The sequence below is a fragment of the Macrobrachium nipponense genome, chromosome 47 (genome assembly GCF_015104395.2).
Source record: "Macrobrachium nipponense isolate FS-2020 chromosome 47, ASM1510439v2, whole genome shotgun sequence".
Lineage (NCBI taxonomy): Eukaryota > Metazoa > Arthropoda > Malacostraca > Decapoda > Palaemonidae > Macrobrachium > Macrobrachium nipponense.
The window spans coordinates 3,643,346-3,670,389 of NC_087222.1; the positions used below are offsets into that span (position 1 = coordinate 3,643,346).

Consider the following 27,044-nt stretch of genomic DNA (forward strand, 5'->3'; position numbering starts at 1 on the left):
ATGTTCTTAAGGTATCATTTCCAAACTTTATTTCCTTCTTGGCTGGGATATTTGGCTTTTACTTCTGTTCTTTCTGTTTAGGTTCAAGCTTTTCTGGAGTGCCCATTGCAATCATGCATCTTCCCTGCTTTCTGCTTTCAGCTGTCTCCTTCCTCTCTCTTGCTTTTGGAAATGGTCGAATATTCTCAGGCGAAAACTGCTGTTTATTTCTATAGCAGCAGCAGCAGCATCCCTTGCCCTATTGGTTTTTTTCTCATACTCTCGTCCCTGATAGGCTTCAAGGAACTAGAATCAATTTGAAGCAAAGGATAGGCTATTTTTTTGTGTAATGAAGGGTCCTATGATGGGTTTATGAAGTGCTTTATAAGGTAATAAGGGGGCTAATGAATGTTTTGTTTGTATGGTGTTTTTACGTTGCATGGGACCAGTGGTTATTCAGCAACGGGACCAACGGCTTTACGTGACTTCCGAACCACGTCGAGAGTGAATTTCTATCACCAGAAATACACATCTCTCACTCCTCAATGGAATGGCCGAGAATCAAATCCGCGACCACCGAGGTGGGGCGCAAACACCCTACCAACCACGCCACTGAGGCGCTGGGCTAATGAATGGATACATAAAATATAATGTAAATATTGTTAGTGAAACTCTTTTTGTTTCTTAGTCGGAATTCATAATTAGTAAAGCATTCGCTAGGAGGGATCCCTACCCTAGACTGTCCGAACCATCCGTCCCAGACCATAACCATTTGATGACACCCTCAGCCCTATGTCCTTTGAGATTACACTGATAAACTCTCTCTCTTTCTCTCTCTCATTGTCTTTATTTCCTTCTACTTCATCGAATTTTACCCTTGAATAATAATAATAATAATAATAATAATAATAATAATAATAATAATAATAATAATAATAATAATAATAAAAATAATAATATTTCAAGGACTTTGACCCATAGTGCTCCTAGGGCACCATTGTGTATGTATGTGTGTATGTATGTATGTATACATATGCATGTATAAGTATATATGTGTGGCAGTACTTACTATTTGCACACAGCTCTAAGGTAACGTGCGCCGACTTGGAGGCTGTACTTTGGGGGATTAGCAAAAAGGGTTGTAATTAGGATGAGAAATTAAGATTAATGTGAGCTTATTTCTTTATTCTTTGTTCGGGGTTCTTACAAAAGTTTTTCCACCTTCTGAGTTACTGGGCTTTTGGACTGATAAAACTTAATTGGCCCTTGTTGCAATTACGAGTCTATAGGCACGAGGGAATTTCACAGAGTTTTGATTGTCACTTATCACTGTTCTTTTGATTGACTCGCACACCACACCTTTGCACTTTCCCTCACTTCAGTTTGTCTTCTCTTCTTTACGGCCGTGCCACTGCAGTTCTCCCCTCGGCTCCTCGGTTGTTTTCCCCTGCTTCGCTTGTCCCTTCTGCTCCTTTTCTGCTCTGCTCTCTCTCTGTCTTGCCTTTTTGTTAGGATGAAATCTCCTTAGCACCGCCTTTGGATTTTCGGATTCCGACTGGGTGTGGCATCTCCTAAAAGACTTCTTGTGTCTGAATGGCTGCTAACTTCATACAAGACCGCCTTCCTGTCAGGTCTTCTACAGTGATTCGTAGGCTTTGAATTTGTATACGCCTCCTACTTGATGTCTTGGCCTTTGGGGGTGTATCCCTTGGACAATCTTGTAGGTTATTTGCTGATACACATTCCTGGGGTATCCCACTGATCTGGCTCTGCTTCTTGATTCGTCGAAGTCTATAGGTCTATCTTGAAAGGGTGGAGCACTTAAGAATTTGGCACTTCCCTCTTTCTAACAACGGGTCATAGAATTCCTTTTTAACGTATGCCAGATGGCTCTCTCTGACGTGTTCACGAAGGGAACGCCGATTAGTTATAGGCGCTAATGAGAGTAGTTTCCAATTTCTCGAATATGCCTGGTAGATATCGCTCGTCGCCCATAATCTCCTGTTGGTCACTAATCGCTGGTACGGACAGAGGTTTTTTGGGGAGATGGAAGCCACATGGCTTTAGGTCTAAAAAGCCTTAATCGTTTGGGATCGAGTAACGCGATAATTCGTCCTCTAAGATAAATCATTATCTTATTCCCTTTTCTCTTTTCTTCCTTATTAACCATTTCGTGCCTTTTTCTTAATTATTATTAAGTTATTGCCTTTTGGAATAACAACACTGTGCCACACTATTACATATGTATGTAAATGTATTTTTGTAAACAACCCTCTACGTACAGCCCACCCAATTCCCACCCACAATCAGCCAAAAGCTGCAACGCTCACCCGCACAGAGAGAGAGAGAGAGAGAGAGAGAGAGATGTCAAACGTCAAATAAATTACGCCTAGAATCGTTTAGGAAAGTGTATTCAATAAGGTCTATTTTACCTTGGAAGTGTTAGTTGCTCAAAGGTCTCCATTACCAGTCAAGTCAAAGACTCTTCGTGTTTCATATTCGTGCTTTATATCTTAATGACACGATAGGAGTTATAATCATATAAACCGAAATAAAGAGGAATAAATGCTGATTAAAATGACATATAACAAACCACACAGAATCGACTGTAAGCACGAGTAGAGAAAAGAGGGACACTCATAAATATATATCAGTAATTCCGAGAAGTTATTGAGTTGTCAGATTGTCTTTTATATATATCTGGCAAAAAGTGACTAACGTAGATTCTGTACATACATATATATGTATACATCATTAAGTAGCATATATGTATACTTTATTATGCATGCATCATAAAGCATTGCAATAAAGTCAATTCGTAAAGTGCAAAAGTAAATGTTAAACTTAGAAACTTATCGAGTAACGGTTCACCACCACAATCTTGTCAGGAGTGTTCAGTGGGGCGTGGCTACTGAACATCGCTCAGCCAATGAGAATGTAGCAACTTTTAAAGCTGCGTTCTGATTGGCTGACGGCACAGAAATATAGACAGCTACTGTATGTAAACAAACACTCCCGGATGCGTTCCATCCGTCTAGAGTTGCCTGGCTACCGGACGTCGCTCGGCCAATGAGAACTTAGTCATATCTAGCTCTGCGTTCTAATTGGCTGATGTTGACGCCTAACTAGAGTGACAGGATGTAAACAATCCCGATTATGGCAGTTGCCATCACTGATTGTCTTATTTTTGCGAATCTTCAATAATCTGTCGTCTGTGATAATATTATTTATTATATTATTATAGGCTACGGTTCAATGATGTATGCAACATTTACAGTGATGAAAATGCGATTTATGATGATGATGATGATGATGATAGTAAAAGGAAAAGAGAAATAATAGTGAGCTTTCTTTGGCTAATTTTGTAATGAATACAATTCAACTGATGACTTTCGAGACATCTGTTATTATTATTATTATTATTATTATTATTATTATTATTATTATTATTATGAGGCCAAAGACCAGGCAGGCAGTAGACCCTATGACGAGGTGGTCATTCAGGGCTGAAATTGACAGGAATAGAAAAGGTTTCAAAGCATATCAGGAGGAATAAAAAAGGTTTGAAAGGCGCAACAGGAGGAAAACGAGACAAAGGCGGTGAGAAGAAAAAGTGCGGACGGACGAACAAAGTCATCGGAACAATTTTCTTTTAGAAAAAAAAAAAAAACTGAAAATGGTCTTCGAAGCAAAGAGCTTTCAACTGACTAAGTAATTCTACAGGAATATAAAAAAAACTTGTATTTGTATATAATATAATCCAATGCTTCAAAAGAAGGTGTTTTAGAAACAAGAGAATGTCTGTCAAAGGCCATGTGTAGTTTTTATTCAGATCCACTCGCCCATAAGGATTACATTGTGAAAATACAGAAAGCAGATCTGTGTATAAACCGCACAGAGAGAGAGAGAGAGTCTTTGATAACGATTTCCTCCTTCAAGCCGAAAAGGGAATTCCACTCTTATTCATAAAGCCAGAAGGTTGAGAATGCCGTGTCCTGTCCAATCACTTCCTTTGAAGAAGCACTCTTCATCTCTAGACCCATCAAGGAGTTTAATGCAACGATTATTGTCCTAATTATACAAATAACGTCTATTAGTTATTGATGGAGAATACAACATTACTAATTTAACTTATATAACATTTAAACAACATTAATATAGAAGATTTATGAGGGAAATTCTCTAGGCTGATCACAAAGATTTTCAGTATCTGTTACGTCTAACCAGATACTTTGAAAGTAAGCCATATGTATCTATGTTTTTATTGTATTAATATAATATATATATATATAGATATATATAATATATATATACATATATATATATATATATATATATATATATATCTATATATATATATACTATATATATATATATATATATATATATATTGGATAAAAAGTTCAAAGGTTGTAGAGTACTTTTCTTTCTTACATTCTGTCTCTCTCTCTCTCTCTGTCGGATATGATACTACTTGCTACGGAGATACGAACACTCGCTTTGACACGAAAAAGAAGAAGGAGGGAGAGAGAGAGAGAGAGATTTAATTTGTACCCCACAAAGGGTAACGAAAGTGTAACATAGTTCCTGTATATATATATCTGTGCATCCATCAAACTATAGTTGGATTTTGTTTTAGACCAGCTGTGATTTTCTCAGACTTTCTATCTTTCACATATTCATTTCAATACTTCAGTGAATACCAGAGGAAATACGGCGGCAAAGGCAAAAAAAACTCACAAAATTATAGAAAAAGAAAAAACTCAGAAAATTAGAGAAAAAGATGAAAAAACTCAGAAAATTCTAGAAAAAGAGCAAAAAACTCAGAAAATTAGAGAAAAAGATGAAAAAACTCAGAAAATTATAGAAAAGGAGCAAAAAACTCAGAAAATTATAGAAAAAGGTAAACTCAGAAAATTAAAGAAAAAGAAAAAACTCAGAAAATTAAAGTAAAAGTAAAAAACTGAAAATTTCAGAAAAAGATGAAAGAATGAAAATGCAAAAAAAAAAAAAAAAAAAAAAAAAAAAAAAAAAAAACTACTGTTCAAGAGGCTGCCGCTGCAGTTGTCAAACAATAACTCACAAGGAATCTTCTGGAAGAAGAAAACTCCAGGTCTGTCTATCTATCTATCTATCTAAGCGAATTTTGCCTCTTCTGTAGAACCTTCTCCTGGGGGGATCTTTCCTAGTTAGTGATCCCCAGGGGGTTTCTGGAGTCGTTATCTAGGCCAAAAAATATCTTGGGGGGCTGGTCATTATTATTGGATCCATACCAGGTCAAAAGATAATGAGTTACCCTTTTGGGTGGGGGGGGGGGGGGCGGTCACTCACTATCTCTAGGAGTGATCCCTTATAGGTACTGGCTTGAAAAGGTAGTGGCTCAGCAAGATTACTTCTTCTTTTAAGGAAGTTTAGAATAGAAATAACTGTATGTAAGTGTATGTATGTGGCTACATATGTATGTATGTATGTATGTGTCATGGAAGAAGCACAAAGGGAATTATTCAGCAACTGGATTCAGCCACTCAGAAATTCTCACGTTATCTTACAGTGGACACTTAGTGAAACGTTAAGATTTGACTTGAAAACTTACAATAGTCTGTCTAGATTGGAAAATATCACATCACCAAGTCATTTCGTAAACAGAGACTTCACCCTGGCATTCACAGTCATGAACTCGAGTTGAAAGTTGACATTCAGGACAAAGAAATTCTGAACCGGGAAATCATCATGGTACTTACAGGATGCAGAAATTCTGGACAGGTTGTTCCTCTAAGAGCTCTTCTTCTGTCTGGACAGGTTCCTCTAAGAGCTCTTTCTCTGGACAGGTTCTTTCAAAAGCTCCAACACAGAAACACCACCAAACGCTCCAGCACTGTCTCTCAAATTCTTCACTGAAACTTCACTTTACTTTTTTTGGGGGGTTTACCCTTTATACTTTCTAGATAGAATTCTTGTGTTTCCTTAGGTGTTCATCGAGTGGTCCTTGGCTGACGCATTTTCTCCACCGAACCACTTTCTGATTTCTGTCGCAAGACATTTTCCACTGGTGTAGAGAAGACACTAAAGGAACTACACCTTTGGGAGTTCGCTACACTCCTTTTCACTGGTGTAGAGAACACACACAAGGAACTACACCTTTGAGAGTTGCAGTCATTACACTAATTTTCTCTGGTGTAGAGAACACACTAGAGGCACTACACCTTTGAGAAATATAGTCTCTACACTATTTCTCAGTGGTGTAGATAGCACACTAGAGGAACTACACCTTTGAGAGTTCACTACACTATTTCTCTCTGGTAGATAGCACACAAGGAACTACACCTTTGAGAGTTGCAGTCACAACACTATTTTTCACTGGTGTAGAGAAGCCACTAAAGGAACTACACCTTTGAGAGTTGCATTCAATACACTATTTTTCACTGGTGTAGAGAACACACTAGAGGAACTACACCTTTGAGAGTTGCATTCACTACACTATTTTTCACTGGTGTAGAGAAGCCACTAAAGGAACTACACCTTTGAGAGTTGCATTCAATACACTATTTTTCACTGGTGTAGAGAACACACTAGAGGAACTACACCTTTGAGAGTTGCAGTAACTTATCAGGTGGTTCGTTCGCTCTACAGTCGCTTGTTTCAGGGGGCTCCGTGAGGACTTACACAGCCAAGACTACACAGGAAGCTCCCCCCAGATATCGGAGGGAGAGGAAGACGCCTCAGGCCCTTCGGAAGAACGTCGTGAATCGCCCTCTGATTATTCCGAAGTTCACGATCAGAAACTGCCACTAGAAACTACCGGTGAAGTCAGACTTTCAAACCGATGGCACTGTAATATATCCACAAGGAGACTTGGGGAAGTTGTGGCACCACATTGCTCTCTCTGGCGAAAGCGGCAGCGGAAACGGGCCACCGAAAATGAGCGGATATCCTACAGATGAAGCCCCCAAATAGGAAGCACTGACCTTTCTGCCTACGACTATATAGACCCAGTCTCTCGTGAATCCATTTGCAAAGTCTGTCGCGTGAAATATTCAACCGTAGACTTCGGTTCTATGCTTTTTTATTTTCCCCTAAGAGTTTCCTTTTGGGGCGTTGTATGGTTCTCTCTCTCTCTCTCTCTCTCTCTCTCTCTCTCTCTCTCTCTCTCTCTCTCTCTCTCATAGAGGTGCCTCACACTGAGGGACCTGGGGCAACCCGAACAAGATGTAAGGTCTGTAAGGTCTGTAAGGTCTCTCCTTCTCAGCAGCTGATTGTGTCCGCAGTTTCCGGACAAAATCGTCGTAAGTAAAAACACATGACTAATAACCTACCGTGAGTTCGTGGGAGACTTTATTTTTTATTCATGTGAATGAATTAATATCTGCCAGTAGGTGCCAGCCACTATATAGAAACAAGCGAAATGTTGCACAAATATTTTTATTTATTTATTTTTCTTTTTGTGATACTTCGAGAGGGACTGACGGGATCCTGGACTATCTGAGGTCACTGGATTTTTTAGATTTTTCCTCAACCATTTTTTTTTAACTGCCCAGTCTTGTCCCTGTTTGCATTTGTATAGTTTAATTTTGTATAGTATAATTTTGAGGTTCACAGTTTTATCACAAGATTAAACTATGTAGATTTAGTACAGTTGTATTAATTGTGTCAAATATTTTACGAATAAGTAATTTATATACTTTTATTTTCAGGTTTACTGAAGAGGTGACGGGACTTCTACTTTAATTGATTTGTGAAGTTTAAAGCCTTGAGAATAAGGTTACTTTCTTATTTTTGACAGGAGCTTGGGACAACTCCCGTGGTGGGAAGATTGTTAAGAATATGTGTGTGGTTTTTATGTCTTTTATTAGTTTACGTAAGCATTTCCTCTTAAAATGTATAAGCAAAGAAGTACCGACACTCTTTGCAACTGCATTTTGTCTCCACGATCTTAACGAGAAGAATAAACACAGTCTGATTCAAGATGGCTGCTGCTGTCTCTCATTTCTGAACCAGATCGTCTTCATTCCAGCCTTGTGATCGCCTCAGGATCTACAGACCTGACTACCCAAACAGACCTCTGGAGGGGAGACTTGGATAAAGAAATTGAGAGAGAGATGTTGGTATACTGACGACACCGATAGCACAAGTTCCCTGCCTCCTGATTTCGTCTTGGTAGAAGAATAGTTCCTAATGTAACGACCAGAATACGACCAGAGTATCCCAGGACAACCAACAGATGATACTATAAATCCTGATTTCGGACAGGAGTATGGCTGGCTACCACCTGATTGGAAGAGGCGGTTAGGAATGAAATAAAGAAATATCTATGATTTAGTCCAAGATATTTCAATATTGACCCCTGCTCTAGCTTCAGAACACGTCTGTATTGGTAAGGCCAAGTCCGTAAGCATTTCCTCTTAAAATGTATAAGCAAAGAAGTACCGACACTCTTTGCAACTGCATTTTGTCTCCACGATCTTAACGAGAAGAATAAACACAGTCTGATTCAAGATGGCTGCTGCTGTCTCTCATTTCTGAACCAGATCGTCTTCATTCCAGCCTTGTGATCGCCTCAGGATCTACAGACCTGACTACCCAAACAGACCTCTGGAGGGGAGACTTGGATAAAGAAATTGAGAGAGAGATGTTGGTATACTGACGACACCGATAGCACAAGTTCCCTGCCTCCTGATTTCGTCTTGGTAGAAGAATAGTTCCTAATGTAACGACCAGAATACGACCAGAGTATCCCAGGACAACCAACAGATGATACTATAAATCCTGATTTCGGACAGGAGTATGGCTGGCTACCACCTGATTGGAAGAGGCGGTTAGGAATGAAATAAAGAAATATCTATGATTTAGTCCAAGATATTTCAATATTGACCCCTGCTCTAGCTTCAGAACACGTCTGTATTGGTAAGGCCAAGTCCAGAGGTCCAAGCCTTTGCCTCTTGGTCAAAAGAGAGTTTTGAGTTCGCAAATATCCAAGTGTTTATTAGATATATTTTGGTTTCTGTGCTTTTTAAATGAAATGTCGTCTCAGTAATATATGATACCATCACATACGATCACTTTGGCTAACTGTCTGAGTGTATGTGTGTTTGTGTGCGTGTTGATGCACACTAAATGTGTAATAACAGTAGACGAAACGGATCTACTATGTCTCCCATTGACAATGAAGGTGATACTTTTAAGGAATTGGAAGTCCTGTAGAATTTATCCGTAGTTTCGAAGAACTCAATTTTCCTACAAGAAAACACTAGAGATGGATTTTAATAACAACCAAATCCGAAGTAAAATTCGCCCAGACATCCAAGTCTCCTTTCCAATACTTTTTTGTTTTCTGGTTATAATCCCATGATGGTCACATACTCTAAGCTGGGATGGTTTACAATACACGACATTAACTTGCAATAAACGACATCAGCTTGCAATACAAGACATCATTTTGTAATACACGACATCAACTTGCAACACAAGATATTAATTAAAGTCTAATTTTCATGGTCTACCTCGCAAAAATTAGTCGAAGTCGTTTTCTATGATTACTCTCATAAGAAAGAATAAATTTTGGGATGACTATGATATAAAAAAAATTCTTTTTTCAGTTCTTCAGAGAAAACTTGCTATTTCCGTTTTTTTTTTTTTTTTTTTTTTTTTTTTTTTTTTTTTTTTTCAAAATGGGGGTCATTTATTTGCAGGTTAGTTTAGCTTTATGCCTATATGATATGATTTTTAGAGGTTAGGCTGTAAAGTGACATAATATCCACAAAATGTTAGAAGGATTTTTCTCCAAACAGAGGGATCAAATTTAGGCAAATTTTTCTCTCTCCCTAATCATCGATCTGTCCTCGGAGTTTCCGCTAAAGTTGTTGCTCGTTATTTTCCAGTTATTTACTTAGTTACTGTTCGGTTTTGATAATTTTTTTATGCATGTTTCAGGTGGATAGGTATACAAGCACATTCACGGACGGAATTCTCTCTAAGAACAATAGTTTTTTTGCCAGAACCAAAGATTCTTCATTCCTCCGGGTGCAAAATTTCACGTTTTTCTTTATAAAATCATATATTTTCACTGCAGAATCATAAAAATCACAGAGAATATGCGCCATTATAGTAGTAAGGTTGCCTGAAAATTTCATGAGCTTGTCTTGATTAGGTCATTTTTGGCAATTTTTTTTTTACGATTATCAGGCTTCAGAGGTGATGGGTACCCTTATCTTGCAATACAAAACATCAACTTGTAATACAAGGCTTCAACTTGCAATACACGACATTAACTTGTAATACAAGACACCAAGTTGCAATACACGACATTAACTTGCAATACAAGACACCAAGTTGCAATACGTGGGAGAATAAAAGTACTTCAAGAGTGACTTGGTATTATGTGCAACATTAATTGTGTTGCCGTTTTGCGATTTGAGTCTAAAACAGCAGACTGGCCTGTGACTTGATATTTTTCAATAATTGGTAAGAATTTCATCGCATTAATATTTAGCTGTTGCTCACGGGAAGTATTCCCTGACTTAAATATGAAAATGGTACAAGCTAGGTTGTCCGGGTAAAATGAAAGGTATTTTCTTTTTTTAAGATTTGGCAACTGGAGAAGTATTCCACCTCCATCTGGGATCATGTCTTTGCAGTGATCTCAAGTTCCTCTTGTGGCGACTGTGTTGTTATTTAGGAAGAATTTTCTAGTGTTTGGCAGCTGTCAAAAGTTGAAGCTTTTATATGTATAGTTTTAGGTGATGAACATAGAGGTAGCTATAATTTGCGATTGATATTGCAGTAAAGCATTTATCGAGAAAAGGAATGGCTCTTGCTTCTGTTGATAAAATGTATGCAAATCACTTTTTATAGTTTCCTTGTAGTACATTGTTGTATAGGTAAATTATATTCTCTTCTTCCTTCCAAATTCCCTTCCAGCCTATGCTAATCCTAACACACTTGTGTCATAGTGCTTCAACTGCCTTGAAGTTTTCCTCCTTTTATGCGTATGTGATTTTATTTAATACAGAATTCATTTTTATGTGATTTTAATTCCATGTGTATTTTTTTAAGTTTAAAGTTTAATTTGGTGCATGTTTTCATGTCTCTTCTTAATGTTTGGACAGCGCACTAATGACTGATAATTTATTTTATAGATGTCCCTGATGATGTGACTAGGGGTCACGAACCTTAGGATTGAACTATTCATGGAATCTGCTTGTTTTCCTGCACCTGCTCCTTTTAACAATCTTAATATCTGTACAGGCATTGGAGAGTGGGGAATTGAATAGCTAAAAAATAACATTGCTGATAAAAGGAAGTAGTAAACATATTTTTTTACATAAAGTACCTCATTAATGTTATAGTACAGGTACTCCTCATTTAACGACATACTCGTTTTACGACAACTTGGAGTTACGACAACATCACGGAGAGAGAGAGAGACAGAGAAAATGAAAATAAAAACATTGCCAGTGGTGGCCAAGAGAAAGGCTATTCAAGTGCCAATAATCTTGCCTAGCTTAGATTTTGAAAACCTTGAAGTTCTATGGGTAAAACAATAAATAAGGCTTTAATATACTTTGTAAAGAAAAGCTGTACAGTTGAACCTCCTAAAGTTGGCATTCTATGGTCTGGGAACTCCCCTGGTTGGCTTGATTCAAATGTAGAATATGAAAGCCACTGCTAAATGAGCAGATTCTGAGAAAAGTTTAGCACTGTATTGACTTAGTATTGTATTGACTTACTAGTAGGCTAACTTGGGAATGTAGGCTGAATGTGTTAAATAAAGTACACTGTTTTAAAGCAAATTATACATTATGAAGTTATAAAATGATGAAGTTAAAGTATATGAGTAATAAAATTATAAAAAAAAATGATAAGTGTTGACAGAACTTTGCCAAGTAGTTGGCTGTGTCGGAAACTAGTTCTGTGTCTGATATATGACTGAAAATGAATGCTGTTTGTCAAAATAAAGAGAAGTAACATGTTTAACAACGTGGTTTCTGGTGATAGAAGTTCACTCTCGACGTGATTCGGAAGTCACATATAGCCGTTGGTGAATAACTACTGGTTCCATGCAACATAAAAACACCATACAAACAAACTAACAAAAAACATGTTCACTGGAACGGAACCCCATCATTAAATGAGGAGTACCTGTATTCATGAATGAATTCTATCATTTCTCATCAGGATCAGTGAAATTGTCTGTCATTTTTCTATAGTAGCACTTTGGGAGAAGGTGCAGATTTGGGTTATTTAGGCACCCGATTTGAAAACTCAAACTCCTCCAACTTCCCCAAAGATTAGAGCCTCAACCTTACTCCTCCTCCTTTGATGTTCGTGGAAAGAAATATCAGAACAAAGACAGAGAGACAGAATAAATAAAGAATTTCATAAAAACTAGGTTGAGAAGACTGCTAAAAATAGATCGTTCAGAAGGGGGAAAGGAGAGAAATATTATCAATGTAATCTTCACACAACCTATATTTTTACCAAACATACATTTCTTTTTTTCAAAGGCAATGTATTGAGCTGACTTTTAAATGAAATCACAGTAACTAATTTCATTTAAGAGCTCCCTTAATACTTTGGGAGCGTGATTAGGGTCATATTTAGTGTAACAACTCTAGAAGCAAGCTGTTAGTATTAGCATTTTTCGACTCCTTGCCAAACTAATGCAAAAATTCTACCTCACATAAGACTGAGGTATTACTGTACTGTCTTGCACCGATCTCAAAAACATCTTTTAATTTGTTTGTATCTGCTCTTCTGTTCATGGCAGGTGTGTGCATACATACACCAGGGCAAATGTGGCAGAAGCTGTGCGCACCACTGGAGTTCAACTGATGTAGGCACCTAGTGTTGGGTTGAGTCTGCCTTGGCTGTCTACATGAAATCATATCCAGCTACTGTCATATCCGTTTGGGTTTATGTTGGTTGCTTCCCTTGTGAAGAGATCTTAGATCTGGCCTTTTATTTCTTTCGTAATAATAACCTTTTTATGTTATTGCATTTGATTCTTTACACAATAGTACTCAAGAGGACCTGTTTCACCAAAAGATTTCAGTCAAACTTCAAGGTAATGCAACAGAAGGTATCTCGATGTTGTGTTTAATAGGTTAGGCTTCTTTTTTTGTATAAAATGTTCTGTCTACACCAAACTTTAATGTTTTTTTTTTTTTTTAGAGATACATACGGAGAAAATGTCCTAGCATAACGGTGCTGGTGCCAACAAAATAAGTGCTTATTAATTAACACTGGGCTAGGTATCAGAAGAACCACTCTGTGGTGGATCAGTAGGTCTTAGAAGTGTTAAAGCATCCCTGTTACTTGGGGAAATAAAAATATCCCATCAGTGGACAGAGCAAAAACCAGTTTTTGAAAGTAAATTGTACTTTTCCTAAGTGTAAAAGCCTGAGGTCCTTTACCATAGGAATTACTTAAGGTGAAGCGTGGATACGGCCGGTGAAACTTTCAAATTAGGCGGGTCAGTAGTTAACTACCGGTCCAGTAGTTGGGAATCCCTCCCAACCGGATGTAAACATTCATATTATGATGCCTCCAACCTCCTACCATGTCTGGTAAATGGGTTACGAAAGGAACAGGGCCCTGGGCTACAGTAACCATGCACAATGCAAGGGTGCTCACGTAAGTTAAATTTTCAGAGCATCGCAACAGACCCATAAGAAGGACTAGAGTCAAAAAGGAACCTAATTCTGGCTATTACCAAGTAATGGATTTAGAATCAGCTCTACTAAGTCCCATCCCTCTCCTTTGTAGGAGGAAGGACTGAGGGAGATGCATCTTAGAACTGAACTAAGACTATCCTTATTCCTTCGTTACCTGTCCCTTGTCTAACTCCAGCAGACACTTTGGCCTAGATGCTGCTCTTGAGAACTGACAGATGAATGGAAGGAAGGAAGGAGAGTCTAGTCATTCCACATAAAACCACCATTTACCATTTAGTATAATATTAGAGAGGACCTGTTATTAATGGTCTATTCCATCCTTGCTGCCAAAGTATCATGGATGTAGGTAGATAATTAAGAGACGATAATTCCCTTCAGTTTATTATCTGGCTACAGCGTAACAAAAGACAAGAGGACAATTTTGTAAAATGTACAAACATATAAATGGCACAATACAAATTACATGAGCGTACCAGCTTAGCTTACAAAATAGAATCGTATCCTATTAGCTGAGGTCAAACAGAATCAGGGTGTAAGGTAGTTCCAATAGGACTTAATACTAATTCTAAATATCAAATTGCAATAACTCAGCAATACTTAAAATCTAAACACATCCACTATAAGAGATTTACTGTACTAGTTACATAGGATTGCTTGAGCTACTGAGTTATATATCTTGCACTTAGGAAACATACTCGGCAGTCTCCTCACCGGTTACTTATAACTAGATGTGACAATTGCATTCCCCCTATTTGTTACTAAGCAATCTGTTTCTGATGGCTTACAAAATGATACTTTTATACTAAAATAAGGTTTCTCATAACACGGCTTAGCCATTCTAGTTTTGCAAAACATAACTGCTGACGAACTAGAGTCCAACATATTAACACTAGATCTTATTCAGCTAACTGGAAGCTAAAAAGCAGCTAACAAAAAGCAACCATGACTGCGAGAACCACCGACGTTGCTATGTGGCCGGCAGAAAACGAACTGACAACGCACCGCCGCCAAATATCATGAATTTTTTACTACCAGGTAAGAAAGCTTACAGCTTTGTAATTGTTTGAGAAGTCCCTTATGTGAAATCTAATCTTTCAGGAGACTTTCCTCTACTCATTCTTTGGGAGAGTACTCTGGATGTACTATTCTGAACAGGTGCGAGAACAGACTCAGAAGTGACACTTGGTGAGAAGTTTGTACATTTGACTTGATTAATAATAAGGAATTTGAAACCTGTACTTCTTTATGATTTGTAATTAATGGCTGCAACTGGTCAACACGATGCTGTACCATCTTTCCACCAACATTCAGACCACAATATAGATTAATCATCTTCTGGTTTTAGACAATTTTGTTGCACTATTTACACTCTTTCTGTCCAGATTTTCAATGTCTATGAAGACCTGGTCACCATACATTAGCTGTAGCAATTGAATTTGAACCGACTGTGCCTTGGTGGTCTGCACGTTGCACAGTGGATTTCCAAAGGAACTCTACTTTTAGGTGAACTCAGAATCACTCATCTTGACCCTCTCACAAGGCAATCTTGTGTAACATTCAGTTCACTTTCAAAATCTCTACCTTTCATTAAACTTTCCTAGTAGTACCTGTGTTATTTCCCTTGCGGTTATGGGCAGGTTGAAGGCAAGTGCTAAGTCTACTGGCAATCTTCACTGCATCTGCATTACTCTTACATTATAATAATATTTGCTGCTAATGTAATGTAACAACCCAGTGTTGTAATCATGCTGCTACTGGTCTGGTTAAGCTAAGATATACCTAACTGTTTCATTAGCACAGCAAAATGTCTTTCTCTTGGGCTACCACTTTGCCTCCACAATAAAAACATTCCTCAAGAAAGTTCTTAAATGTCTTCAATCAGATCATTCATGCCTAGTGTGTAGAGTTACCTTGTTTTCTGATGTCATCTTAAATATGATCAGCAGTAGAATAATGAATAATATTTTCTTTTTGATGGCATCCAGCATCACTCAGGAATACAAATTATGGTCTTTAATGTGACATTTCTTCCCAGGTTTCTAGCAAAAAACTCCGTGATAACTAGGGCCTTCTTATGCCCAGAAAGATGATCTTTTTGGGTCAATGCTTTCCAACAGTTGCTGCATTTGAATGACTTCTCTTCAGTGTGATCCCTCATATGAATTTTAAGAGAAGCTTCCCGAGAAAATGCCTTCCCACAGTCACTACATTTAAATAGCTTTTATCTAGTGTGAACCCTCATATGAATTTTAAGATTACTTTTATCAGAAAAAGCTTCCCCACAGTCATTACATTTAAATGGCTTCTCTGCAGTGTGAACCCTCATGTGAATATTAAGAGTACCTTTCTTAGAAAAAGCTTTCCCACAGTCATTACATTTAAATGGCTTCTCTGCAGTGTGAACCCTCATATGAATTTTAAGAGTACCTTCCTCAGAGAAAGTTTTCCCACAGTCATTACATTTAAATGGCTCCTCTCTAGTGTGAGCCCTCATGTGAAAATTAAGAGAACTTTTCACAGAAAAAGCTTTCCCACAGTCATTACATTTAAATGGCTTCTCTCCAGTGTGAACCCTTGAGTGAATTTTAAGACTACCTATTTGAGAAAAAGCTTTCCCACAGTCATTACATTTAAATGGCTTCTCTCCAGTGTGAACCCTCAAGTGCATTTTAAGACCACCTAATTGAGAAAAAGCTTTCCCACAGTCATTACATTTAAATGGCTTCTCTCCAGTGTGAACCCTCAAGTGCATTTTAAGTTTACCTCTCTCAGAGAAAGCTTTCCCACACTCAATACATTTAAATGGCTTCTCTCCAGTGTGAACCCTCACGTGAGTGTCAAGATTAGCTTTATAAGAAAATACTTTCCCACAGTATTTACACCTGAACAGATTCTCAAAAATGTGAGCCCTCACATGACTGTTAGGATGAGTTTTCTGAGCCAAAGCTTTCCCACTTTTTTCCATGGTGAGTTTTAATTTGCTTCAATTGAATTTGTTTCTGGGAATCTGAACTGCTGCCCTCCACAGTGAACGTCCGGACATTCAAGTTCCGAGGTGGCGTTCCTAATAGAACTGATTTCCAAATTTTTTTACACACAATGGCTCCTCTCTCTTATGGACAGTGGTATCTTTTCTGACGAGAGATCTTCCAGAATTAGCTTCAATATTTCTAATCCTGGAAAGTGTACACTTATGACTTTCAATGTCCTACTTAATAAATGCACTCTTACTCTACATATATCCCAGGACGTTGAACTTGACAAGAATATCCGGTATCTTAAACCAATGTATCTCTCCTTTCTTCCTAAGAGCTAAATTTCTTGCATAAATCTCCAGTAAATTTCATTACTTCTTGATGGAGATCTTGATGGAAGGTTGTGTCTGAAACGAGAAAATATGACTCAGTTAAAGGAGAAACAATGGCAGAAGTGGGTCTGTGAAAAGGAAAAAAAAAAAAAAAAAAACAAATTTTTGAAAGCTTCTTCCCCCCCCCCCCCCCCCACACACACCTTTTTCCAGAGCTACAAATCAGAAGCCTCATAAAAAGTGACCTTTGGGACAAAACTGACTCGAACATTGAATGAAGCCTAATGTTAGCATGGCAGAGTCCAACCTCTGAAATCAACAGAATATCCCGGAATATAGAATACATAGAATACACCGTTACAAAATGAAGCCCATATGCAAACATAGTCTTGCAAGCTAATTCCCTGTGCAAATAACCTAGTTGCCGACTTAGCCTACTACTTGGCCAAGTTCAGAAACCATTTTTTATTAGTTTATTGCTCATATATTTTGAGTTTTCTTTAAAATATGTAGTGTACTTTACACAAAACAATCAACTACTATAACTTTACTCAGAATCTGCAGGTCATCACCGTTGACTCTCATCTCCTAAACGTGGCATATTTAAAAGAAAAGAAGAAGAAGAAGAAAAAAAAAGTCATTTGTATTTTTCCTAACTAAGCAAACCTGAGGCATTTATTAAAGTAATCTATTATAGGACGGGTTATAAGTCTTTATGGGAAGGTGGTGGTGGTGGTGGTCGCGCTCACGTCCAGAGGGCCATTCGTTCATTAACCCTCTTACGCCGAAGCCCTAATTATCAAAACCTCTTCCGTATGCCGGCGCCGGTTTGGAGTGAGCGCGGAAGCGGAAAAAATAATTTTTTCAAAAAATCACAGCGCGCTTAGTTTTGAAGATTTAGAGTTCATTTTTGGCTCCTTTTTTTGTCATTGCCTGAAGTTTAGTATGCAACCATCAGAAATGAAAAATAATATTATCATATGTAAATAATGCGATATATGGTAGCGAAAAAAACAAATTCATACATAATTGTATTCAAATCACGCTGTGCAAAAAACGGTCAAAGCTAACGAGTTACTTTTTTTTTGTTGTATTGTACACTAAATTGCAATCATTTTCATGTATAATACATTGTAAAACAATAAAAGCAACACCGAAAAAATATTATCACAAAATGATGTACGAATTTGTAACGTGCGGACATAAAAAAATGTTTTTTTTTTTCAAAAATTCACTGTAAATCTAAATATTGTTCTAGAGACTTCCAATTTGTTTCAAAATGACGACAAATGATTGAATATTACGATACTGTAAGAGTTTTAGATTAGAATTGCAGATTTTGACCATTTCGGACGAGTTAAAGTTGACCGAATGTCAAAATTTTTATATATATATTTTTTTATATGCACATATTTCGGAGATGGGAAAAGCTACAACCTTCAATTATTTTTTATTGTATTCTTCATGAATTTGCGCACATTTTGATATATGAAACTCTATAAAAAGGCTAATATGAAAAGGAGCAAATATTAGGATAATGAGTTGTACGCATTTTGGAGACTTGCGGCCGCGAATCGGCGCGCGGAGGGAAGTTAAATATATTTTTCAAAAATTCACCATAAATCACAATATTGTTCTAGAGACTTCAAATTTGTTTCAAAATGAAGATAAATGACTGAATATTACTAGGCCGTAAGTGTTTTAGCTTACAATTGTGTTTTTCAACTATTTCGGTAGAGTCAAATTTGACCGAACGTAGTTTTTTTACTATTTATCTTGATTTATATGCAAATATTTCGAAAAAAAGAGAAAAGCTACAACCTTCAATCATTTTTAGTTGTATTCTACATGAAATTGTGCACATTTTCATATATAAAACTTTATGTAACAGCTAATTTTAATTGGTGCAAACATTACCACAATCGCACAAAAAAAATTCTGATTTTTTCGGAAGTTACCGCGCGGACGTAAGGAAAATGTTTTTTTTTTTTCATAATTTCACCATAAATCGAAATATTGTGCTAGAGACTTCCAAGTCATTGCAAAATGAAGGTAAATGATTGAATATTATTAGAATATAAGAGTTTTAGTTTACAATTGCATTTTTCGACCATTTCGGTAGAGTCAAAGTTGACCGAAAGTTGAAATTTTTGCACTTAATGTTATTTATATGAAAATATTTCAAAACTGATAAAAGCTACAACCATGAGTGGTTTTTAGTTATATTGTGCATGAAATTGCGCTCATTTCCATATATAAAACTTTATGTAACAGCTAATTTAAAATGGTGCAAACATTAGGACAATCGCACGATAAAATTTATCGGAAGTTACCGTGCGAACGTAAGGAAAAAGTTTTTTTCATAAATTCACCATAAATCGTAATATTGTGCTAGAGACGTCCAATTTGTTACAAAATGAAGGCAAATGATTGAATATTACTATAATATGTTACTGTTATAATACAATAAAGTTTGTTCATACTTACCTGGCAGATATATATATAGCTGTATTCTCTGAAGTCCGACAGAATTTCAAAATTCGCAGCACACGCAGTGGGCGGCCAGGTGGTAGTACCCATTCCTGCCGCTGGGAGGCGGATATCAGGAACTATTCCATTTTCTATTCATTTTATAGTGCCACTGTCTCCTGAGGGAGGTGGGTGGCACTTAATTATATATATCTGCCAGGTAAGTATGAACAAACTTTATTGTATTATAACAATAACATTTTGTTCATGAAACTTACCTGTCAGATATATATATAGCTGAATCCCACCTTTGGAGGGTGGGAAGAGACAGAATAGGATTTTAGGAAACAAATCTATGTAGATGATAGACATCTTGGTTCCCTACCTTTTAGCATAACTGACTTCGTGATTACTGTCACCAAAGCCTGCTTCTGCTTTACTAAGAGTTGCCAGCAAGGTAGAGACCTGTAATGCTGGTGCGCTCTAGATGATCTGTCAACGGGGGCGTGACCACAATGTGACTAGACCATATGACCATACTTCTGAGGGCAACGAAGCTAAAAACCACAACCGACCTAACCTATCAAAGTTAGTTCCATAACTTCTAGGCTAAAGAAAGGAACGCGCCTCAAGCGACCGACCCTTCAAAGTTAAAAGCACACCTATCCCTTTTCTATAGGATAGGATTCGTGCTGCTTCCTGCCCCCAATAATATATCTACGGATATGTATGGTCCTAGCGACTTGCAGATCTGATATATCGTCTTCACATTCCGCCGGGAGTGTGAAGTGAACACAGAGTTGCTTCGCTAAAACGTGAAACTCAGGATGTTACCGAGTGTCATGCTCTGTTGAAATGCTTCGAGGCCGCGCCCTCACCCTCTTGAGCATTCAGTTTAAAAAATCTCAAATCTTTATGCAAACATAATGAATGAGACTATTTAAAAGAACTCCTTAACTATAACGCCAGGGTGTTCTTGGACATGGGCAGGGTGTTCTTGGACATGGGCAAGTCAGGTCTTTTTACGGAATACCGCAGATTGTCCGAATGACCTCGACTTCCTTTAGTTTTATCAAGATAAACTTGACAGCCCCGACATGGCACAGGACTCTCTGTGGCTCTTGCCTGATAATTTGTGCCATCCCCTTGATCTCCAGCCCTCTGGGCCACGGGTTAGATGGGTATTCGTACTTAGCACGAAAGGAAGCCTTAGAGGGCCACCGCATTATGTTCTCTAACGCCAAAACCTCTGATGATGGCTAAAACCTCACTAAACCTCTTTGCCATAGCTAGAGTGGTTAGAAATTAGCCTTTCTGGATACGTGTATAAGTTTACAGAAAGGAGAAGTTCGAAATGCTTTGACATCCGGGACTTCAGACCACGTCTAAGTTCCATGCCAGCTTCGATCTAGACAATTTCAAGATTTCCACAGACCTTAAAGATCGTGAAGGGCTTTTTTGTTTGACAGATCCGAATCTCTGAGCGTAGAGGCCGTCAACAACATATTTCCGTCTTCTACAATAGTTGCGACTGTTTTGGAGGGTGGGATAGCTTATCCCATACTTCAGACGGAAAGGGAAGACGGTAAAGTAATACACAGAGTTCAAGGTGGAGGAACAGTCTTTCTTCCTACACTATCCCCAGAAACGGTCCAGTCCAATTGTTACACTGCAAAATAGGCAGCACTGCTATGTCTTGGAAATGGGACTTGCCATTAACTTGGAAGATCCTCTCGCTTCTCTACAATCTGAACGCATTCAGACTCAGAGGGGAGAGGTTTTAGGTACCTCTCGAAGCGAGGCTGTTAGAGTAGACCGATTCTCTCGGGAAGGGTCCTTGGAAAGTGCTCTCTGAAGGACGTGGCCTCTGTGCATCCAGCCTCTCAAAGACCAACCTGGAGCGATCAGCGTCTTTGTCGCTCCCTCTGACACCAGCAATTAATTATATTCCTAAGCTTTGAATAGGGGAAAAGAGACTAACCAACTATCCCCATTCCATACTATAGGATGGCGTCTATTGCTACTGCTCTCGGATCGAGAATAAGGGAGCAACGTAGAAGCTTCTTCTTCGTATTCACTATTGCGAAGAATCTACGAAAGGACGACCGCAGAGTCTCTACAACTCTCGACACACTTCTAAACGAGGATTACTCAGTTTGGAAGTTGCTGTCGTTGATCGAGAAGATCCGCACGGACGTGTACTAGTGTAACGAACCTCTTGAGGATCGTTACGTTCTATGCTTATGCCCATAACCATCTCTCTCCTCTTGAGACATGAGAGAGCTGTGGAATTATCTAAGATGATTTTGACCACTCGGCCAAAACTCACTCTTTTAGGAACTGGAGAGCCAACCAAATTGCTCCCAATTCTTTTAGACTATGTGCCAGACATCTGTACCTCTGTCTAGATGCCTGGCACCCTCTCGCTATCACCTAAGGTGGTCGTCAACGCATTGAGAGATGTTAGAATTATTTCTAGATTTTTTATGTTATTTCAGTTCTCCGTTAGGAAAAACTGTAGAGGTCTGAATTGCAGTCTATTCAGGGAAACAAGCTTCTCCAGAGAGGAAATGGTCCCCAGCAGACTCATCCATTCCCTCACAAAGCATGCTTCCTTCCCTAAAAAGGCTGTGCTGCATAAACAGGAGGAGGCAGTTTATATAGTGATATGCCGCGGTAGACTCGTACAGAACTCTATTACAGTGCGGTAAACCGCACCGAACAGGTCTAAGAGATATCTCTGTTGAAACTTTCTAAGTAAACGGACGGCATGTTCATTCATGATTACTTGAAATCCCCTCAACCCGAGGCTAAAATCCATGATTGTAGGGCAGAGATACGGCTAGTCACCATTCCCGCAGGGGAGAGACGTAACCGACCCCGCATGTCAGAGAGCTAGCCGGTACTGCGTTAATCACACAGTAACAGCAGCCTTCATTCATCGTCTCGCACCATTCTGCCTGAGTTGCCAGCTACTCCATTTACGAAGGAATAGGTATGATATTATCGAGCAAAAGGAAACTCTCAAGCAGGCATATATAAACGAAACAGAATTCGCTAATTGCAGAAGATGAGTTATTGTTGTCGTAACAATACCTTAAGCGTTGTTCTTACCCCGGAAACTTTTTGGAAAGTTGAAGGGAATATTAAATAAATACACTTACAACAACAGTCCTTTCGGTTGCTATCCGTAGAGGTAAATACGATATGCGTATATGACTTGACCCATACGTAAGTAATATGACGCAGAGATAACTAAACTACGTAAATATTGTAGTAATTTGAGCATCAAATTCTCTACTACATTCTTTCCTCGACGAGGAAGAGAAAGAGAATGGAAATTGATTTTGACAGATCCGTGTCTTCTTTCTCTTTGCCAAGAGAACGGATTAAAATTATTCGAATAGAGATCCCCAAGAAAGAACCGAGGATCGAAAAGGACCATGCAAGCTTCTAATGATATTGGACATAAGACTTCATGGACGTAATCTACAAGTCTTTTCTCTTCCCGGATGAGCCTCTGATATGAATGAGAGCTCTTCCGAACCTTGCTAATGAGAGCTTATCCGCTTACACGATAAAAAGTTATTAAGATCTTTGTCAATGAGAACTAGCCCATTTATGAGGGGTCCCCCCACTTACTTGACAAAACGTTCAGTATCTTGTCAATGGGGAAAACCCACTAACTTGACAAAACCATTAGTATCTTACTAATGGGGGAAACCCCTTTACATGACAGAAAGTAACCCAGGAATCCGAGTATATAATCTTCCCGATTCTCGCAAGAAATCGATTGAAGGGCAGGAGGATTCGAAGAAAAAATTCGGGGGTATGCCTCTCCGCTAACTCCGAATCTTTTTAAAAATTTCTGTAAAGGAACGTCCTGTGGAGCGTCCTGAAGAACGTCCTCTTGACGAGCGTCTAAAAAGCGTCAAGCGTCCTAAGAAGCGTCCTGAGCAGCAATAAGACGCTGAGCTTCCCGCAAAGCGTCCTGCCGAGCTTCCATCGAAGCGTCCTGGCGAACGTCCACAAAAGCATCCTCATAAGCGTCCTGAAGAACGTCCTCTTGATGTGTAGGATGCCTATCGTTCTGCAGAACGTCCTGGCAAGTGATCTGCCGAGCGTCATGACATGTAGGATGCCGAGCGTCTTCAAAAGCGTCCTCGCTAGAGTCCAGATGTGTAAGACATAAAAGCGCCTTCCAAAAAGCATCCTGGCGAGCGTCCTGCCTGGTAACGACTCTACGTGTAGGACGTCGAACATCGAAAAAGCTTCCTCACGTCTCCATGCGTGGGACATCGAGCGTTTTCAAGGGACGTCCTCGCGCGAGTCTTGCCGAGCATGTCGGTGCATAGAACACCAAGTGTTCTGAACGGCATCTCAGAGAGGATCTTGTCGCCCAAAAGCGTTAACACAAGTAACTTGAGAGACTCCCTAGCGAGGGGAACGCCACTCATGAAGAGCGAGCGTCCTATGCAGAAATATGGAGATCGCCATCAGGACGAGTCTTAAGGACGTTCGCCACTCTTGACAAAAACGACGGCCGCCTGTGCGACATCTTGCGTCTTTGTAATGCAAATGAACATCTCCAGAAACTCACTCAAAAAAGGAACGCCGAGCGTTCCGGAAGACATCCTCGCAAAGTGTTTGCCTAGCGTGTGCGACATCTTGCGTCTTTATCAAGCTCATCGACACTTGCAGAAGGGTATTTAAAAGGAAGCCTGTGTGTTCTTGGTTATGAGAAATTCTTTGCCCTTCTCCTGTCGAAAACTAGGATAGTCTATCCTGCGTTGCTGCCGAACCAGATACATCTGTGGCCGCTGACAGAGCGTCCCTTAGGGACGAGTAAGAGGCGTCTTGGCGAGCTGTTCATCAGCTTGAACAACATCCTGTTTCGTAGAAAAGCGAACGTTACGTAACGTATACGGAGCGCCATGAGAGAGAGGGAGGGGGAGGGGGGGCGTCTTGGAGAGCAGGAAAACAATCCCTGCTACAAGAGTAACGACGTTCCTTCCTCTTGATAGAGCGTAGCATGTTTAGATTAAAAGCACACCTATCCTGGACGTTTTCTATTTCTTGACCAAGACGACGGCCGCCCTTTGTCACACTGATCGATAAAATACTGCCGAAGGGACGTCAGAACAGAGTGGAGTCCCCTTAATCCTCCATCGGCTTTCGACATGCTCTCTCCCTGGTCCTGGGAGTCCGTAGAGGCCCAGGCCTAGAGACATTATGGGGCCGATCTGACGCTCCCTCCCGACGAGAGAGAGGACGTGAAGCGTCCTCTTCTCTAAAGCTTCTTGTAGAGGGCGCGAGTCCTTCCGAGAGCTCCAACCCCTGCGCGGGGAGGACGCCTCGGAGGACGAGAAGCAATCCTTCGAGATTCGTGCACGTGCACGATCTTCGGCAGCCTGGGAAGCGTCAACAGGTCCTACCGAAGGGACGCCAGATCGATGTGGGTTCCCCGTAACCCTCCTTCGGCTTTCGACATGCCCTCTCCCTAGTCCTGGGAGTCCGACAGAGGTCTAGGCCTAGAGGCGTTATGGGGCCGATCTGACGTTCCCTCCTGACGAGAGAGAGGACGTGAAGCGTCCTCTTCTCTAAAGCTTCTTAGAGGGCGCGAGTCCTTCCGAGAGCTCCAACCCTTGCGCAGGGAGGACGCCTCGGAGGACGAGAAGCAATCCTTCAAGATTCGTGCACGTGCCCGATCTTTAGCAGCCTGGGAAGCGTCAACAGGTCCTGCCGAAGGGACGCCAGATCGGTGGTGAGCCCCAGTAACCCTCTTGCGGCTTTCGACATGTCCTCTCCCTGATTCCTGGGAGTCCGACAGAGGTCCAGGCCTAGAGGCATTATGGGGCCGATCTGACACCCCCTCCACAACACAAGGGGCACTACGCTTCACAACACTGATTGGAGAGCGAGCACTTTAGATTCTAAGATTACTTGATGTAATCCTCCCCGCAGACACTTCTTCTAGGCCCGTAAGCCATACCACAGGGATAGGCAAAATAAATTCTACAGGTTAGAAGGTTCATTATTTCTAACTTCTGTTTACTGTGGAGGAAAACCTGATTCTAACACGCTCTAAAATGCGTACACGAATCATTAATTACATTGATCTTTTAACATAGAAAACATGTAAACGTCATACATACTAAGCGAGTGTCTACCGAAAGTTCCGGTAGCCTCGGCTTACCCCATGCAGACAACAAAGTCTGAAACTAGGCTAACTAGCTTCAGACATCATATGCAATGAAAAAATTTAAATTAATTTATAACAGCGTATGCCTAGCCACAAATCCAAGTCAATCATTGAAAGAATAATTAGGATACTTAAGCGGCTAATGAAGTTTCAAAATCCTAGGTGGAGGTACTGCAAACAGTTGTTTCCAGCACCGGCGACAGAAAAAATATGAATAGAAAATGGGAATGGTTCCTGATATCCCCCTCCCAGCGGCGGGAATGGGTACTACCACCTGGCCGCCCACTGCGTGTGCCGCGAATTTTGAAATTCTGTCGGACTTCAGAGAATACAGCTATATATATATCTGACAGGTAAGTTTCATGAACAAAATAAGAGTTTTAGCTTACAATTGCATTTCTCGACCATTTCGGTAGAGTCAAAGTTGACCGAAGGTTGAAATTTTGGCACTTATCGTTATTTATATGAAAATATTTCAAAACTGATAAAAGCTACAATCATGAGTTATTTTTTTGTTTTTTGTATTTTACATGAAATTGCGCACATTTTCATATATAATACTTCATGTAAAGGATAATTTAAAATGGTGCAAAAATTATGTCAAAGTGATGAAATAATTTTTGAGATGTGTCACTGATACTTTTTAGTGCGATAAGAAAGAAATTCGCGCTTGCGCGCCTGCGTAGCAATTGTAAACAAAACAACGCCTTGATCCGTGAACTCCCAGCATCCCCCAAGGCGAATTTTTAAACAAACTTTTTTGAGTCGATGTATGATACGTCCATTCAGCATACGGGAGACATTTTGACTAGACGTTTAATACGTCCATTCCGCGTAAGAGGGTTAATAGTAAACCCTTTTTTACGCTTATTTTAGTTCGTGTGGCAGTTTCGTTTATCTCAATTCGTTGACGAAGCCTCCATCTTTTGGATGGTATACTTAAATACCCAAATGCATCGTCGCCTCACCGATTAAATGTTGAGTGAAGGAGGGGTGGTATTGTGCGAGTGAACTGGTTGCCCTTCGGTCAACTATCTGCCTTCTGCCCTGCCCGGGGAAGGAAGGAAGGAGGTGCTGAAAGGGCCACGCCACCCCTACACACGAGGGGCAGCCACCACGATGCCCAAGGCCAAGGGCCTATAGCGCAGACAGATCCTACACCTCCAATATAACAATTTGTCGAAAATTGTATTTTTCCTAACTATACAAACCTGAGGTCCTTTACAATAGGAAGGTAACTAGCGGCAGCTGAAATGGTCGTAAGCTTCGAACAAGGGAGTTCGGTAGTTAACTGCTTGTCCAACAGTGCGCACACCGCGCGACTGGGAGGTGAAGAATAACTTTGCTTTAGGCCCAGGAAAATGCAGAGTGAGGGGTGGCATGAGGTGGGACTATGTGTAAAGGACCTCAGGTTTGT

At 39.7% G+C, this 27,044-nt stretch overlaps 1 protein-coding gene across 1 annotated transcript; it reads right to left on the minus strand.

Annotated features, from left to right (window-relative positions):
• Positions 1–15,716: 15,716 nt before the first annotated feature.
• On the minus strand, positions 15,717–17,098 carry LOC135204673 (gastrula zinc finger protein XlCGF49.1-like). Its single transcript, XM_064234828.1, has one exon. The coding sequence runs from the start codon at positions 16,612–16,614 to the stop codon at positions 15,871–15,873; it is 744 nt and encodes a 247-aa protein (XP_064090898.1). The 5' UTR covers positions 16,615–17,098; the 3' UTR covers positions 15,717–15,870.
• Between the last annotated feature and the right edge of the window lie 9,946 nt (positions 17,099–27,044).

Coding starts and splice junctions, on each gene's coding strand:
- LOC135204673 (XM_064234828.1), bottom strand. CDS start 16,614: ATGGAAAAAAGTGGGAAAGCTTTGGCTCAGAAAACTCATCCTAACAGT.